Source organism: Acomys minous (genome assembly GCF_964271855.1).
Source record: "Acomys minous genome assembly, chromosome: 16".
Taxonomy (NCBI): domain Eukaryota; kingdom Metazoa; phylum Chordata; class Mammalia; order Rodentia; family Muridae; genus Acomys; species Acomys minous.
In genome coordinates this window covers 84588532-84601687 of record NC_140498.1, presented here as the reverse complement: position 1 = coordinate 84601687, position 13156 = coordinate 84588532, and the positions used below count along the sequence as shown (strand labels likewise).

At 54.2% G+C, this 13156-nt stretch overlaps 1 protein-coding gene across 4 annotated transcripts; it reads right to left on the bottom strand.

Moving 5' to 3' along the window:
• Nucleotides 1-782: 782 nt before the first annotated feature.
• Nucleotides 783-10007, bottom strand: CDK2AP1 (cyclin dependent kinase 2 associated protein 1). Of its 4 annotated transcripts, none has more exons than XM_084762060.1 (4): nucleotides 9496-10007; nucleotides 5223-5317; nucleotides 3420-3546; nucleotides 783-1498 (listed from the first exon to the last, which is right to left on the bottom strand). In XM_084762060.1, exons 1-4 carry the CDS (start codon nucleotides 9548-9550, stop codon nucleotides 1431-1433), a joined length of 345 nt encoding a protein of 114 aa, XP_084618186.1. In that variant the 5' UTR covers nucleotides 9551-10007; the 3' UTR covers nucleotides 783-1430. The 4 variants fall into 4 exon arrangements, with proteins under 4 accessions (XP_084618186.1, XP_084618188.1, XP_084618187.1 ...); XM_084762062.1 differs by lacking the exon at nucleotides 9496-10007 and adding an exon at nucleotides 7265-7289; XM_084762061.1 differs by lacking the exon at nucleotides 9496-10007 and adding an exon at nucleotides 6398-6448.
• Between the last annotated feature and the right edge of the window lie 3149 nt (nucleotides 10008-13156).

Here is a 13156-nt window from a genome sequence, read left to right as displayed (position 1 = left end):
CACACCCAATACTTGTCTTTATCCAGCCCAGAACAAAACCTGGTGCAGGGACAGTTGTCACACAGCAGACACTATCCAAGTTCTGTGGACAGCACATGGACTCAATCAGCCTGCTCTCCTCAGTACCAGAGCATATCACATAGCGAAAAATACTCATTTTTAAGGCAATGCCTCACTATGTAATCCTGTATGTGACCTTCCTGCCTCTGCCCCCCAAGCTCAGAAAGTGAGCCATGGTACTCAGCGAAAGGAGACTCTTGGAGCATCACCTACCTGTGAATGGTGAAGGAGCAGCAGCAGTTCACCAATCCAGGCACATTGCTGCTATTGTCATCACACACTTTAAATCCCAAATCTGTTTTCCTTGAGATTTAAGCATACTTCACAACCAGCTGTGCTGTGGCACCAACACGTAAGCTGCCTCTGGGCCAGACAGTAAATGCCCTTAGCAGAATTCTGCAAACACCCCCTCAAGAGCTTCAGTGGTAATCGAAACACTTGGGAAACCAAGAATTGTAAGTTCAAGGCCAGGGTCACTATAATTAACAAGACTGTCTTCCCCCAGGGCCGGGCATGGTGGTGTACACCTTTAATCCCAGTACTCGGGAGGCAAGTGGATCTCTGTGAGTTCGAAGCCAGCCTGGTCTACAAATCAAGTCCAGGGCATCCAAGGCTACACAGAAAAACCCTGTCTCGAAAAACAAAACAAAACAAACAAACTGTCCTCCCCCAAAGAAAAGCAAGCACTTAAGACCCCAAGGATCCCACATCATAATACAAACTGTTAATGAAAATAAGCTTTATTACATCAAGTAATAAATACAAAGATGCAACAGTTTCCATCATTTTCTTCCAAATGTTGTGATTGGCTCACAGTAAACATGGAACTGAGATCTACAGTCTCAGGGTGGACATTTTGCAGGGCGCTTGGTAGATTGGGTAGATTGCTCGCTCTTCTGTATTTATAACCTGTGCATTTTAAAGATTGACTTCAAAGCACTCAGTCATGCAAACACTTAAGCAGAAAGCTCCGTGAAGCAGGGTCTACACTGTACACAGGCGGGCCAGCTAGTAAGCACACGTGCTGTGGTTTGCACAGTCCTCAGAGGCAGGTGAGCTCATGGAAAGGAAGTCAACCGGGGTGATGCAAATGGAAAATGAATCCAAAGGGAGACTGAAGGGGACACTGGTATTGGGGCAAACAATAGCTTGCTGTGAAGTGGCTTCACAAACATCTTTCAAATGCTTGGAAAAGAAAAGCTGGGTCATTCCTAACTAGTTAAAATGCACATCGTCAATAACTGCAAAATGTCTTCCCAATCCTTTAAGTGTGGGTTCGGAGCTTAATGACTGATAGAAACACTACTGCCATTTTGACCAAGGCCTCTCATCTCCATGTGGCAGCAGGACGGGCCTTCAGACTGGCGGGGCTAGGACCTGGCATTACGTTCCGTTTCAGCCAAGCACTCCCGAACCAGGCTTCGGGCATGAATGATGCCTGCAAGAGAAGCAAAGACGGACCTCAGCCCATTCACAGAGCAGGAACACAGCAGCTGGCTGAACACCAGCCGTGAAGCCATTGTGCTGGAGGGGACTGCAGGGTCTACATCCAAACACCTGGAAAGGCCAGGCTGCTCAGGAGGCTATGATGGAGGATGATCATTTGAATCTAGGAGTTCAAGACCAGCACATAATTATCCCTCTTTAAAAAGAACAATGCTATGCCCAGGTATGATGGCTCACACCTGCAATCCCAGAACTCTAAAGGAAGAATCAGTGAGTTTGAGGACAACCTCAAATCTTTTCACACTGGTGTGACATGTGCTTGTGTGGCCTCAGCAGTTGGCTTGGCTAACACAAACTCTTCCTCATTCTTGTAGGGCCAGCAGCTCCCCTAGGATGCATCCTGCAATGGCCACATCCAAATGTACATAATTCAAACCGATGGCTTGTGGGGCGAATGTGAGCCTGCTTAAGGCTTCACAGGTCAGCATCGTCCCAAGAACTACCTCCCTTCTTTTCGCTGTGGAAGCAGCAGTATTTCCTGCCAGTTGCCATCTCCAGTTCTGTCCCCATTCATACCATCTCAGAGCTCCCATGAACTCAGGCAGAGTCTGGCTCTCAGCTCCAGCCTATCCCTCCACTGGCCTGGCTCTGTCTGGAGAGAGTGACTTCACTGCAGCCTTCTGTCACAGATCAGTGACGTCTGATCCAGGTGACCTCCATTCTCTCCCAGGTTGATTCTGCGATATTCTTTTTTTAAGATTTATTTATTAGGTATACAGCGTTTTGCCCGCATGTACACCTGCAGGCCAGAATAAGGAACCAGGTCTCATTGTAGATGTTGTGAGCCATCATGTGGTTGCTGGGACTTGAACTCAGGACCTTTGGAAGAACAGGTAGTGTTCCTACCCTCTGAGCCATCTCTCCAGCCCCTCTGCAATGTTCTTGTCAACCTAGTCCCTCCTGGTCATGAATAAACACTTAATATAGAACTCCCCACCCCACCCCCCAGCAGCTTTGTCATGTGCCAGCATGCTGCTCAACACCCTTCACACCTCACACCATGGGTCCCTTGCTTTCCGTGACACCATCCTCCCTCTGCGGTCACCAAAGGACCCCAAGGCGGATGGGAGCAGTTTGCTTTAATGAGCAGTTTCAACCTTGTAAGAGAAAAGGCTGAGATACAGTGTGATGAATACAGTAGTATGAATGAACTTCAAGTGTTAGATGTTAAATGGTATGTTTTGCCACCTTTTTTTCTTTTTTGTTTTGTTTTCTTTTCTTGAGGCACGGTTTCTCTATGTAATAGCCCTGGCCGTACTGGACTCACTTTGTAGACCAGGCTACCCTCAAACTCACAAAGATCCACCTGCCTCTGTGGTGCTGGGATTAAAGGTGTGCGCCACCACCCCGGTTTATTTTGCCACATTTTTTTTAATCAAAAAAAGGGAATCTTGAGATGCTCCCCCTACCCCTCAGAGAGCAGGCCATACTAAAGACATGACAGCAGACACCAAGGAACCCTGATCCCAAGGCCACCCAGTGGCCTCTGCATTCACAGCTGCCAAAGAGGCCTACAGTATAACCCACAGAAGTACAGCTGGGAGAGAGCTCAGGCCAGCACAGGGTACAGGAGTGAGGACTGACTTCCTGGCTCTTCTCAGGAACCCTCTGAGCCCCCTGCCCACCCTAACCACCTGCCGTCTCCGCAGCTGCCCCAGCAGCGCAACAGCACACACTTCTGAAGTGCCCCCCATTCCCTGACCACCTCCAGTACCTCCCCGAGGAAACCTGTCAGCCCCCTGCCTCAGACTCCCACATGCCTAGGGGTGCAGTACGCCTCCAGCATGTGGCCTCCGAAGGTCCTTCAACAGTGATGGGCATCACTCAGGCCCCTAACCATGTCCCCTGCTCACCTCGTTTCAGTCTCTCCATGGCGCTCTTGCTGCCTGCGTACGTGGGTCTGATCTCCTTCCCAAGCTCCTCAATGATGGCCAGCAGCTCTGCGTATTTGCTCTGAGGCACCTGGCTATTGCCAGTTCCCTAGGACCGGAAGACAAGGGTTTGGGTGAACTGGCCCCCCGCAGTGGCCCCACACAGGTGTAGGAAAAGTGACCCCAGCTGAAACATGTCCCAGAGGTACAACTCTAGAGTAGGGCAAAAGATCCTCACCCTCTGTCCCCAACTCAGAAAACAAGCCAGGCTTGATCTAGAAAAACTACTTTTAGCTAGCTGGGCAGTGGTGGCGCACGCCTTTAATCCCAGCACTCGGAAGGCAGAGGCAGGTAGATCCCTGTGAGTTCGAGGCCAACCTGGTCTATAAAGCCAGTTCAGGACAGCCAAGGCTACACACAGAAACCCTGTCTCGAAAAACCAAAAAAAGAAAAGAAAAAGAAAAACCACTTTTGCCATCCATACAGGAAAACAACCTGGCTGTCAAAGTGACACATCACAGGAGCACGGGATGCACGAGGCCGAGAGGGGGTGCCTCCTAGAAGCCATGCCTACAAAGAGTAGGAGACAGGTCCCTTCTAGAGGACAACTAAGGACCCAGGGTAAGCCTAAAACTATCAAACACACCACACCCTCCCCCAGAAAGCGTCTACCACCAGGCTATGGCCCAGACAAGCACCCAGATCAGTGAAGGCCCTGGCTCAAGCCTCTCCTCTTCCTGCCGCAACTGGACCATGGTGGCCAGCTCCCTGTCCAGGGCTTTGGCCTGCTCCTCTCGCCTCTGCTGCCTCCACTCCCAAGCCTCGCCACCCAGCCTGAAGGCCAGGCCCTGGAGCTCGGCCTCCTGGCACATCCGCCTCCTGGCCTCCCGCTTCTCCCAGCGCCGGCGCCGCATGGCCAGGGCATTGCGCTGCCGCTCCAAGCTGCGCCTCAGCCCGTCCTCCCGCCGCCTCCGCTTCTTCAGCCTGTCCCGCTCCCGAGCCCGAGCCTCCTTCTCCTCCTGGGATAGGACAGGCTGTCGGGGCATGGCTAGAGATTAGGCACAGCCTCCATGGCAACCTCGGAACACTGGCTGAGGTTTGGCCAATAGAATCTTGTTGGTGGCAACCAGGGTTGCAAGAACCCTTTTCAAGCATAGCATGTCCTCTGAAGATGACACTCCTGACCATGACCTTGGGGGTCAATGAAGTGGACTGATAGAGAGATCTGGGTCTCCAAGAAGGGTCACAGTTTCATAAAAATAGAAGCAGTAGCCGGGCATGGTGACACACGCCGGTAATCCCAGCACTCAGGAGGCAAGGGCAGGCAGATCGCTGTGAGTTCGAGGCCAGCCTGGTCTACAAAGCGAGGCCAGCCTGGTCTACAGAGCAAGTCCAGGACAGCCAGGGCTACACAGAGAAGCCCTGTCTCAACTCCACCCCCCAAAAAGAATAGAACCAGTTATAAACCTAGCAGCTGACTGAGGACCACATTTGTAAGCACCAGCTCCAAATCTGCTGTCCCCAATTCCTCTGTCACAGCATAGAGGTCCCCAGGGAACAAGCAAAGCAACCAGAGACATGCACCTGGGAGCCCGACCACTGGCCCTTTCCTGTGTCCCCATACCTAACCCTCAAGTCCCCTGAAACAGTCCCTCGAGTGAAGAATGGGAGGCAAGCCCCAGGCATGGCTAAGGCCCACAGGACAACATGGGGACCACTCTGATCCACCTGTCCCCTCAACCCCTCAGCACTGCAGCTGCCCGCAGGCCCTCCACACTAGCATACCTGGGTGTAGCCTAGCGACGGAGGCCCGTAGTCACTCAGCAGCTGACGATATTGAGAGGAGGTCGCCATGCTAGTAGAAGGTGAGTGGACACTTCCTGCATCAAGGAGAGGGAGAGGTTAGAGGTGCCCCAGGCTTGCACAGCAGTGGGCACTGCAACCGGACATTGTCACCACCCCCATCCCCACCCCCATCCCCCCACTTGTAAACTGTTGTTCACAGATATCTCACCCAACCTCTAACGGGCATGGCCTAGGCACCAATCCAGATGAATGAAAACAGTGCATAGCGCTGGAGAGATGGCTCAGAGGTTAAGGGCACTGACTGCTCTTCCAGAGGTCCTGAGTTCAATTCCCAGCAACCACATGGTGGCTCACAACCATCTATAATGTGACCAAATGCCCTCTTCTGGCTTGTAGGTGTACATGAAGCCAGAGCACTGTATGCATAATAATAAATCTTAAAAAAAAAAAAAAGAAAAGAAAACAGTGCATAACTAAAAGCCACCTCCCATACACCTCTTACCTCAGAAGACACAGCCTGCCACACCCACCCGACAGTTGTGTCCAGCCCAACCCTTGCTGTCCCCGTCCCAGTTCCCACTCACTTGAAGCTGAGAACCAGAGCCACATCCTGTGACTGGCAACTACCAACGCTGGTCTAACCTGGAGTATAATTTTTTATACCTCTGTGCTCTTAGGCACCCACTTCTGCTGGATCAATACATCAAAGAAAACCCACAAAGGCGTCAAGACACAGAACCCCTGAGAGTGACAGTTGTGCCCAAGGCGCATAAACCAAGGCTCTGGAAAACAGCCTTTGTGCCTCAGACAAGCCCCACAACCCCTCTGGGCTTCCCATCCCCTCCCAAAGAAAGACAGAACTTCTGTCTATGCAAAACATAACACACACACACACACACACACACACACACACACACACACGGCTCTGCACTCCAAAGAGTCTTAAGACCCCATGCAGCACTTGAGAACACTATTCAGGTGCAGCAGTGAGAACAAAGCAGGGCCCAGCGCCCAGCACAGAGTGTCAGCTCCTGGGTGCGCAATGAGGAGGCCCCTGACTGGAGCATGCGGACCCATAATGGCAACCAAGTGGCCATTAGGCGGGTAAAGGATGTCCTTTGAATTACAAACAGCAGTAACCATGGAGAATTTACCTAGTCCTCCTCGGCAGCTGACCGACCACCGCCCCCAGAGCCAAACTGTCTCTCACGCACACAGCGGGCTCTGCAGACTTGGCCCCAGGGATGGACAGCTGGTGCCAGGCTGGCCAAGTCACCAGCTGCTCACTTGCTGTGGGGGAGGGGAGGGGCAGGAGGAAGGAAGTTCAGGAGCTGGGTTTGTGGGGAGCTGGGAGGAGCCGGGAATCCCAGGGCCCGGCTGCAGGGTGAACTACACTGCACAGAAGCAGAGAAACAGCAAGCAGCTGGCAAGCCCAACACCTGTCCACGAACGGGACCCAGCACTGGGAGGGTCTTCCTCCGTATAGAGTTTACACCCAGGTTTAGGCACTGAGTACGAATGTGGCTCCTGAGCAAGCATTCTAAGGGCATGGCACACAGCTTGGTCAAACTCCATTTCCCAAGCCTTCAGAGATGGCTCCTTTGCAGGCCTGGAGGTTCCAATCCTGCCCACTACAGGTTGTCACGCCCTTTCTGGGCTCAGATAAGCTAGGGGCTAAAAGCTGAAGGGGTGCTGCGCCGAGACTGCACGTGAAGGCTTCAGATGGTTCCGGCACCACATGGGAGGTAGACTGGCCATCCTTGACGCCCCAGGGGCAACTCCTGTACTCCCCACGCTTTTCACCGCCTCTCACCTCCCTGTCTCCTGGACTTGGGGTCTGTCCCAGCAGTGCCACTGCTGCCTGTGGAACCCCTGTCAAGGCCCTTCCAGGCCTCAGTTTCTCCACCTGTTGGAGGCCATGCTCCTGAATAGGTTTATCCTGCATTTTGATACATTAGGGAACTGGGGGGGTAGGAGGAATGAGGAACAGCCCCACACTGGGGGAGGGCTTCAAGCAGTACCTCCGAGCCTGGCTTTCCATCACCCAGGATGGTGAAGATGAATCTGACTTTGTGTCAAAGCCAGCGCCACACTCAGTGTTGGGAAAGGTGTCTGCTCCCCTGGGGGGTCGTGGCGGAAGGGTCCTCTGCGCCACTCAATGCCCTCTCCTTTCCGAAGACAGCGGCACCTGGGCTCAGGGAGGCCAGGGAGGCGGCTCCACGTCAGCACAGCCGGTGTGGAGCATCTCAGACAATGAGCGCAGTGTGCAGGGAGCCGGGAGGGCTTGGCAGAGGCCAGGAAGCTCCTGGGGCCAGGCCCAGCTCCCCGCCCCCACGCCAGACAAAGAGCGGCCTGGGCCTGGGGAGCTGGCGGCCTTCCCGCCACTTGGGGCGCCTGTTGGGGGGGGCTCTCCGGCGGGGGGAGGCGGGGGCTTTGTCTAACTCCGCCACTGCCACCGCCGGCCAGGCCGCAGCTTGGCAACTCAGTGAGCAGGAGGCAGGGCTGGAGGGCGTGAGGGATGATGACAGGGAAGGCGGAGGAGCCACTGCGAGAGTCCATCTTGGATGCAGATGGCAGGGGAGAGGACGGCTTTTTGCAAAGTAATACCGGCGGAGGGGCGGGCCCCCAGCAAAATGCCGGACACCTGGAGACACCGGCAGGCCTCCTGACATTCCCCATTGGGAAAGGAACTAAAGCTGAATACAGGTGCTAGCAAGGCCAGCACAGGGCTTCAGAGTCCCAGGGGCTGCCGGCCACTGTGACTCACACCCCAAAAGGTCCCAGTGTGAGAGCCAGGGGGAACTATCTCAGGTCAAGCCCACGTCTCCTGCCTCCCTCAGGCTGGCAATGCAACCTACTGCCCTTCCATCCTAGCCACTGACCAAGAAGGCCGGGAGACAAAAGTGCTACCTGGCAACAAAGCCTGTCACCCAACCACTCGAGGTGACACAGCGGGCTGCGTGCGTGCTTAAAGGGGGGCTCTGCCCACGTGTGAGCGTTTCAACTCTCCCAGGATGGCACCCTAAATCTCAACCTTTTCCAAACCTCAAAGAGCAGAGAAGTTTAAAACCCTTCCGAATCGGAGGGGGGTGGGGGGGCAGTTCCTGGAGTTCTGGAATCAACACATTTTGGAACCAAGATCTCCAACATGGGTGGTATTTTTAACTCGCAGCGACCATAACCAACTCGGACACCAATTGCTCCCCCCACCCCAAGGCCTTAACCTCTCCTGGTACAACCCCCACTTCGCATGTTTTTTTTTGGGGGGGCGGGTGTCCACAGCCAAATGTCTAGTAGGGTACACAAAGCCGGTGATCTCTGAAAGCCACTTTCACACCCCTATCCCGGGGTCCCTCGGGGTCCCAGGCTAGCCCCTGGCCGCAGCAGAAAGCTGCCTGGGAACTTTGCAAGAGTTTCCCGAAGGTGCCCAGCCCAGAGCGGAGAAGGGAGACCCGGTCACCCGTGGCTTGTACGGCGCGGCCCGCGGGACGCGTATCCACGTGGGGATTCTTGAGATGGGGACCCCCAGGGGACCCGCCGCCCCAGCACGCCGCCCGCAGGGCCCACGAGGCCCGGGCACTCCAACTTCTTCCAAGGGGCCTCCCGAGAGCCCGGGCGGGGGTGGGGAGACAGGAGCCGAGCCCGACCCCAGGCCGCCGGCCCCGCGAACCCACCGCCCCGAACAGGCTCCCTTCCGGCCAGCGGCAGCCCGGCCTCCCTGCACCGCACGACACGCGGCCCGGCCCCGGCCTGTGCCGCTCCTCTGCCGACCCCCGGCGCCCCGCGCCGCCCCGCCGCTCCCGCCTCCCGCCGGCAGGGGCCCTCGCCGAGCCGCCCAAAAAGCCTAAGGGACATTTTTTTTTTTAAATGGGGGAGCTGAGAAAAAAAAAAAAGCTTTCCTCGCCCGGCCGCCCGCGCCCTCGCTTCCCCGCCTCCCCGCCATCCACAGCCGGTTGCTCCGCCGCACACACCGGGGCCCGGGCCGCGGCCCCGCCGAGCGCCAGGCGCACCGCGAACTTTGGCGGCGCGGGCGGCGGAATCATGGCGGCGGCAGCGGCGGCGGCGTCCGCGCTGCCCCGGCCCGGGACACCCACACACACACGCGCGCGCGCGCGAGCACCACACGCACACACCCTCGGCTAGCTCGGCGCCTCAGACACCGCGCGACTCCCGGAGCCCCGGGGCCGCGGCCCGGGGCGCGTGAGCCCAACTTGGCGGCACTTGGCGGCGCGCGCGGCCCGCGCTCACTCACCGGCGTTGAGGGCGGCGGCGGGCATGTGCGCGGTCAAGTTCGGCTTGTACGACATCCCCGCGGGCGGCGGGCGCGCCGGGCGGAGCCGGGCCAGGCCGCGAGCGTGGCGGCGGCGGCGGCGGCGGCGGCGGCGGCGAGGCCGAGGCCGAGGCCCGGGCCGGGCGGCCCCACGTCCCCGCGCCCGTCCGAGCGCCCGCCGGGCACCCGCGCACTTTTTGTTGTCGCCGGCTCGGGCCGCGCCGGCAAATATGGCCGTCCCTCACCCTGCCGCCGCCGCAGTATATCACCCATACATCGGGCGCGCGGCGCAGGGGCGGCCGCAAACTTTGAGCCCCAGCCGGTGCCTGGGCCCGGACCGGACCGGGAGGGGGCGGCGGGCGTCGAGGGGCGGCTCCTCCCGCGGCCGCGCCCCGCGCTGCGCCGCCGCCCGCAACTTGCCAAAGTTTGGGGGGCTGCGGTCCCCGCGTCGCCCCCGCCGCGCCCCGGCCTCCCGCGCGCCGCTCATTGGCCCGCGCCTTCCTCTTTCTTAAACAGCCAGGCAGGATGGAAGAAGTACTTTTTTTTTTTTTTTTTTTCCCCTGTGTCTCTTGACTGTGGGGGCAGGGATGGAAAATTACCTGGAGAAAATGGTGGCGATTGGGTTTTTTGTTTTTGTTTTTGTTTTTTTGGGGGGGTTTGTTTGATTGTTTTTTAATTCTCGTAGATCATTTGCAGATGCCCACGTCTGGCTCTGTCTCAGATTTAGAATAACCCATTCTTGACATTTATTTCGGAAAAAGCAAAAATGTCATGTCTATGCCTGGATTAAGAAGTAGATTTTTTTTCTTTATTTCTTTTTTTTTTTTTTAATCCTTTGGGAACCCAAGACTCCATTGAGACTGACAAAAGCTGGATGGAGAGATTCCTCCTCCAGAAAATTCGCCCTCGAATCCACAGCATTTATTGACACGAGCTCTTTGGAATATTTCAAGGGAGCACCTACTGTGTGCCAGACACACGGTTCTAGATGCTAAGGATGCAAGAATGAACTTGGCAAAGTTTCGACTCCCCGGAGTTGACACTCCATTTTTCTGGACCCCTCTTCTCTCCCCCTTCCCCCTCCTAGCACCCCGCCCCATACACACCCCCGCCCTTCCTAGGAACTGACTGAAACGTCATCGCCAAACGTATTTGGAATCTGATGAATAACCTCCCGAAGGTACTATATTTTGGAGTTCTGCCTGAATAGTAATGCTCATCAAATTACATAAAACGCCCACCCTTTTCTGTTGTTTTTAATCGCCATGGTTTGCAGGGTTGTTTTTTTTTTTTAATTAGTCATATTTAGACATCATCTGTGAATCTGGTGACACGGCGTCAGCTTCTCCACTAGAGAAAAAAAGGGGGCCACCACGGGGTCTTATTCCCTCCCCCCTTCCCCTTGGGACTAAAGGTGCAAGGGAAGGGGCCCTCCTCCCCCCCCCAAACCCCATCCACGCCCCACCACCACACCTGCCATCAACGGTTAGGCTAGCTCTGGCAAGGCTTTTTGGTGACATTTTTATCTTATAAAGAAATGAATGCTACCCATTCTACAATGGCTGATAAGAATATAAGGCGAGCCAGATACATAATTTTAAATGCTTTACTAGTCAATTTTTGAAAGCAGAACGTGACATAAAATTAATTCTAATAATGTATTTAATGCAACCGAATCTGAAACATGACAATTTCCATTCATAATGAATGAATACACAGAAATTTGCAAGATCCTTGACTTTCTTTCTTTCTTTCTTTTTTTTTTAAACAGGGTCTCACTATGTGTCCCTGGCTAGTTTACCGTAATAAACTGTGCTGCCCTGGAACTCACAGCAATCCACCTGCCTCTGCCTCCTGAGTGCTGGGATTAAAGGTGTGTGCCACAATGCTTAACTGGTTTGTTGTCCTCTTGATTTTTTTATTTGTTGTTTTCCCTAGCTAGCCTTAAATATCTAGGCTCTGGTGACCCTCCTGTTTTGAACTCCCAAGTAGTTGAAACAGCCAGCATGTACTAACGTACCAAATACCATCTGCCTGCTTTTGTTGTTGCTGTTGTTGTTTGTTTGTTTGTTTGTTGTTCCGTTGGGGGGGTTGGTTCATGTTTGCCCGGAACTTGAAGCAATCCTCCTGCCTCAGCCACTCTGCTCAAATTCCTAGTCTCATGTCCCGTATTCACATACACAAAGATTTTAAGATACCTTGTCTTTAGCGGTGTAGGGGGATTGAACGCAGATTCAGAGCTTCACACAGGCCTCGCGCGCATGCACTCCTGCCCTGGCCTACACCACCCAACCTCAAGTGTTGCTGTTTGCGTATTTTAATTTTGAGAGTCGGTGCAGTGTATCCCAGGATGACCTAAAGCTCACGTGCATAGCTGAAAATGACCCTGGCCTTTGGGGTTGTCCGGTGTGCATCTCCTGAGTGCTGGGGCCACGGATGTGTACCACCACATGGTCCTGGAGATGGAATCCCGGGCATCTCGCATGTTACTTAGACAGGTGCTCTCCTGAGCCATCCTTAGAGCCCATAGATATTCCTGAGTGTATGTGACGTCTCGTCACGTAGGCACGCATGTGCCCGTCTGTGTGCGTACCTACAGAGACCATCAGGGGACAGTGACAGTCTTGCTTTATCACCACCCACCTCATCGAGCTCATCTCCTAGTCACTGAGCTCCTGGGATCCACCTGTCTCTGCTCCCAGTGCGGGAGAGCCAAGAACATGTGGGCATATTCAGCTTCTACCTGGTGCTGGAGATCCAAGCTCAGGCCCTTGCGAGAACTCTTTTTTTTAAATATGTAATAATAATTTATTTATTTGTATATAGTGCTCTATTCGCAGGTATGTCTTTATGACAGAAGAGGGAATCAGACAGAAGCAGGTATCAGATCCTATTACATACAGATGGTTGCAAGCCATCATGTGGTTGCTGGGAATTAGACTCAGGACCTTTGGAAAAGTAGCCAGTGCTCTTAATCACCAGGCCATCTCTCCAGCCCTCTCCCCCTTTATAAGAATTCTTATCTGCAGAACCCTCTCCCTAACTGCATAAGTCTAAAATAATAATAATAATAAAATAATAAAAATAATAAAAAAAAAAATAATAATAATAATAATACTTTCTTTAAAATGTATTTATCAGCCAGGCGTGGTGGCGCATACCTTTAATCCCAGCACTCGGGAGGCAGAGGCAGGCCGATCTCTGTGAGTTCGAGGCCAGCCTGGTCTACAAAGCGAGTCCAGTCTACATATAAGGCTTTCCTGGTCATTGTTCTATGTGTTCACGCTGCCAGCATGACACTCTTCCCGTTTCTGTAACTTTGTATTGTGTTACAATGTGGAGTCAAGTGTGAGTCTGGGGCTGGAGAGAGGACTTCTGGGTTAAGGCGCTTGGCTCTTGCGGAGGGCCCGAGTTCAGCTCCCAGCACCTATGTCACCCAGCTTACACCTCTCAGAACTGTTGTTCGGTTCTGCCCTCTTCTGGCCTCCGAGGGCGACTAATGCACACAGTGCACACATGGGCTCTCAGGCATACACAGATCACAGAAACAAAACATTTGGGGGGTTTGTTTGTTTTTAATTTATATGCATTGGTATTTTGCCTGCACGTGTATCTATATGAAGGTGTTGGAGCCCCGCCCCCG

Bases quoted from the DNA above. Each gene is read 5' to 3' on its own strand.
- CDK2AP1 (XM_084762059.1), bottom strand. From the start codon at position 4,483: ATGCCCCGACAGCCTGTCCTATCCCAGGAGGAGAAGGAGGCTCGGGCT. The intron at 3,547-4,135 runs GTGCTTGTCTGG...TTCCGGTCCTAG, and splicing joins CAGGGCCTTCACTGATCTGG to GGAACTGGCAATAGCCAGGT. The intron at 1,499-3,419 runs GTGAGCAGGGGA...CTTCTCTTGCAG, and splicing joins CATGGAGAGACTGAAACGAG to GCATCATTCATGCCCGAAGC.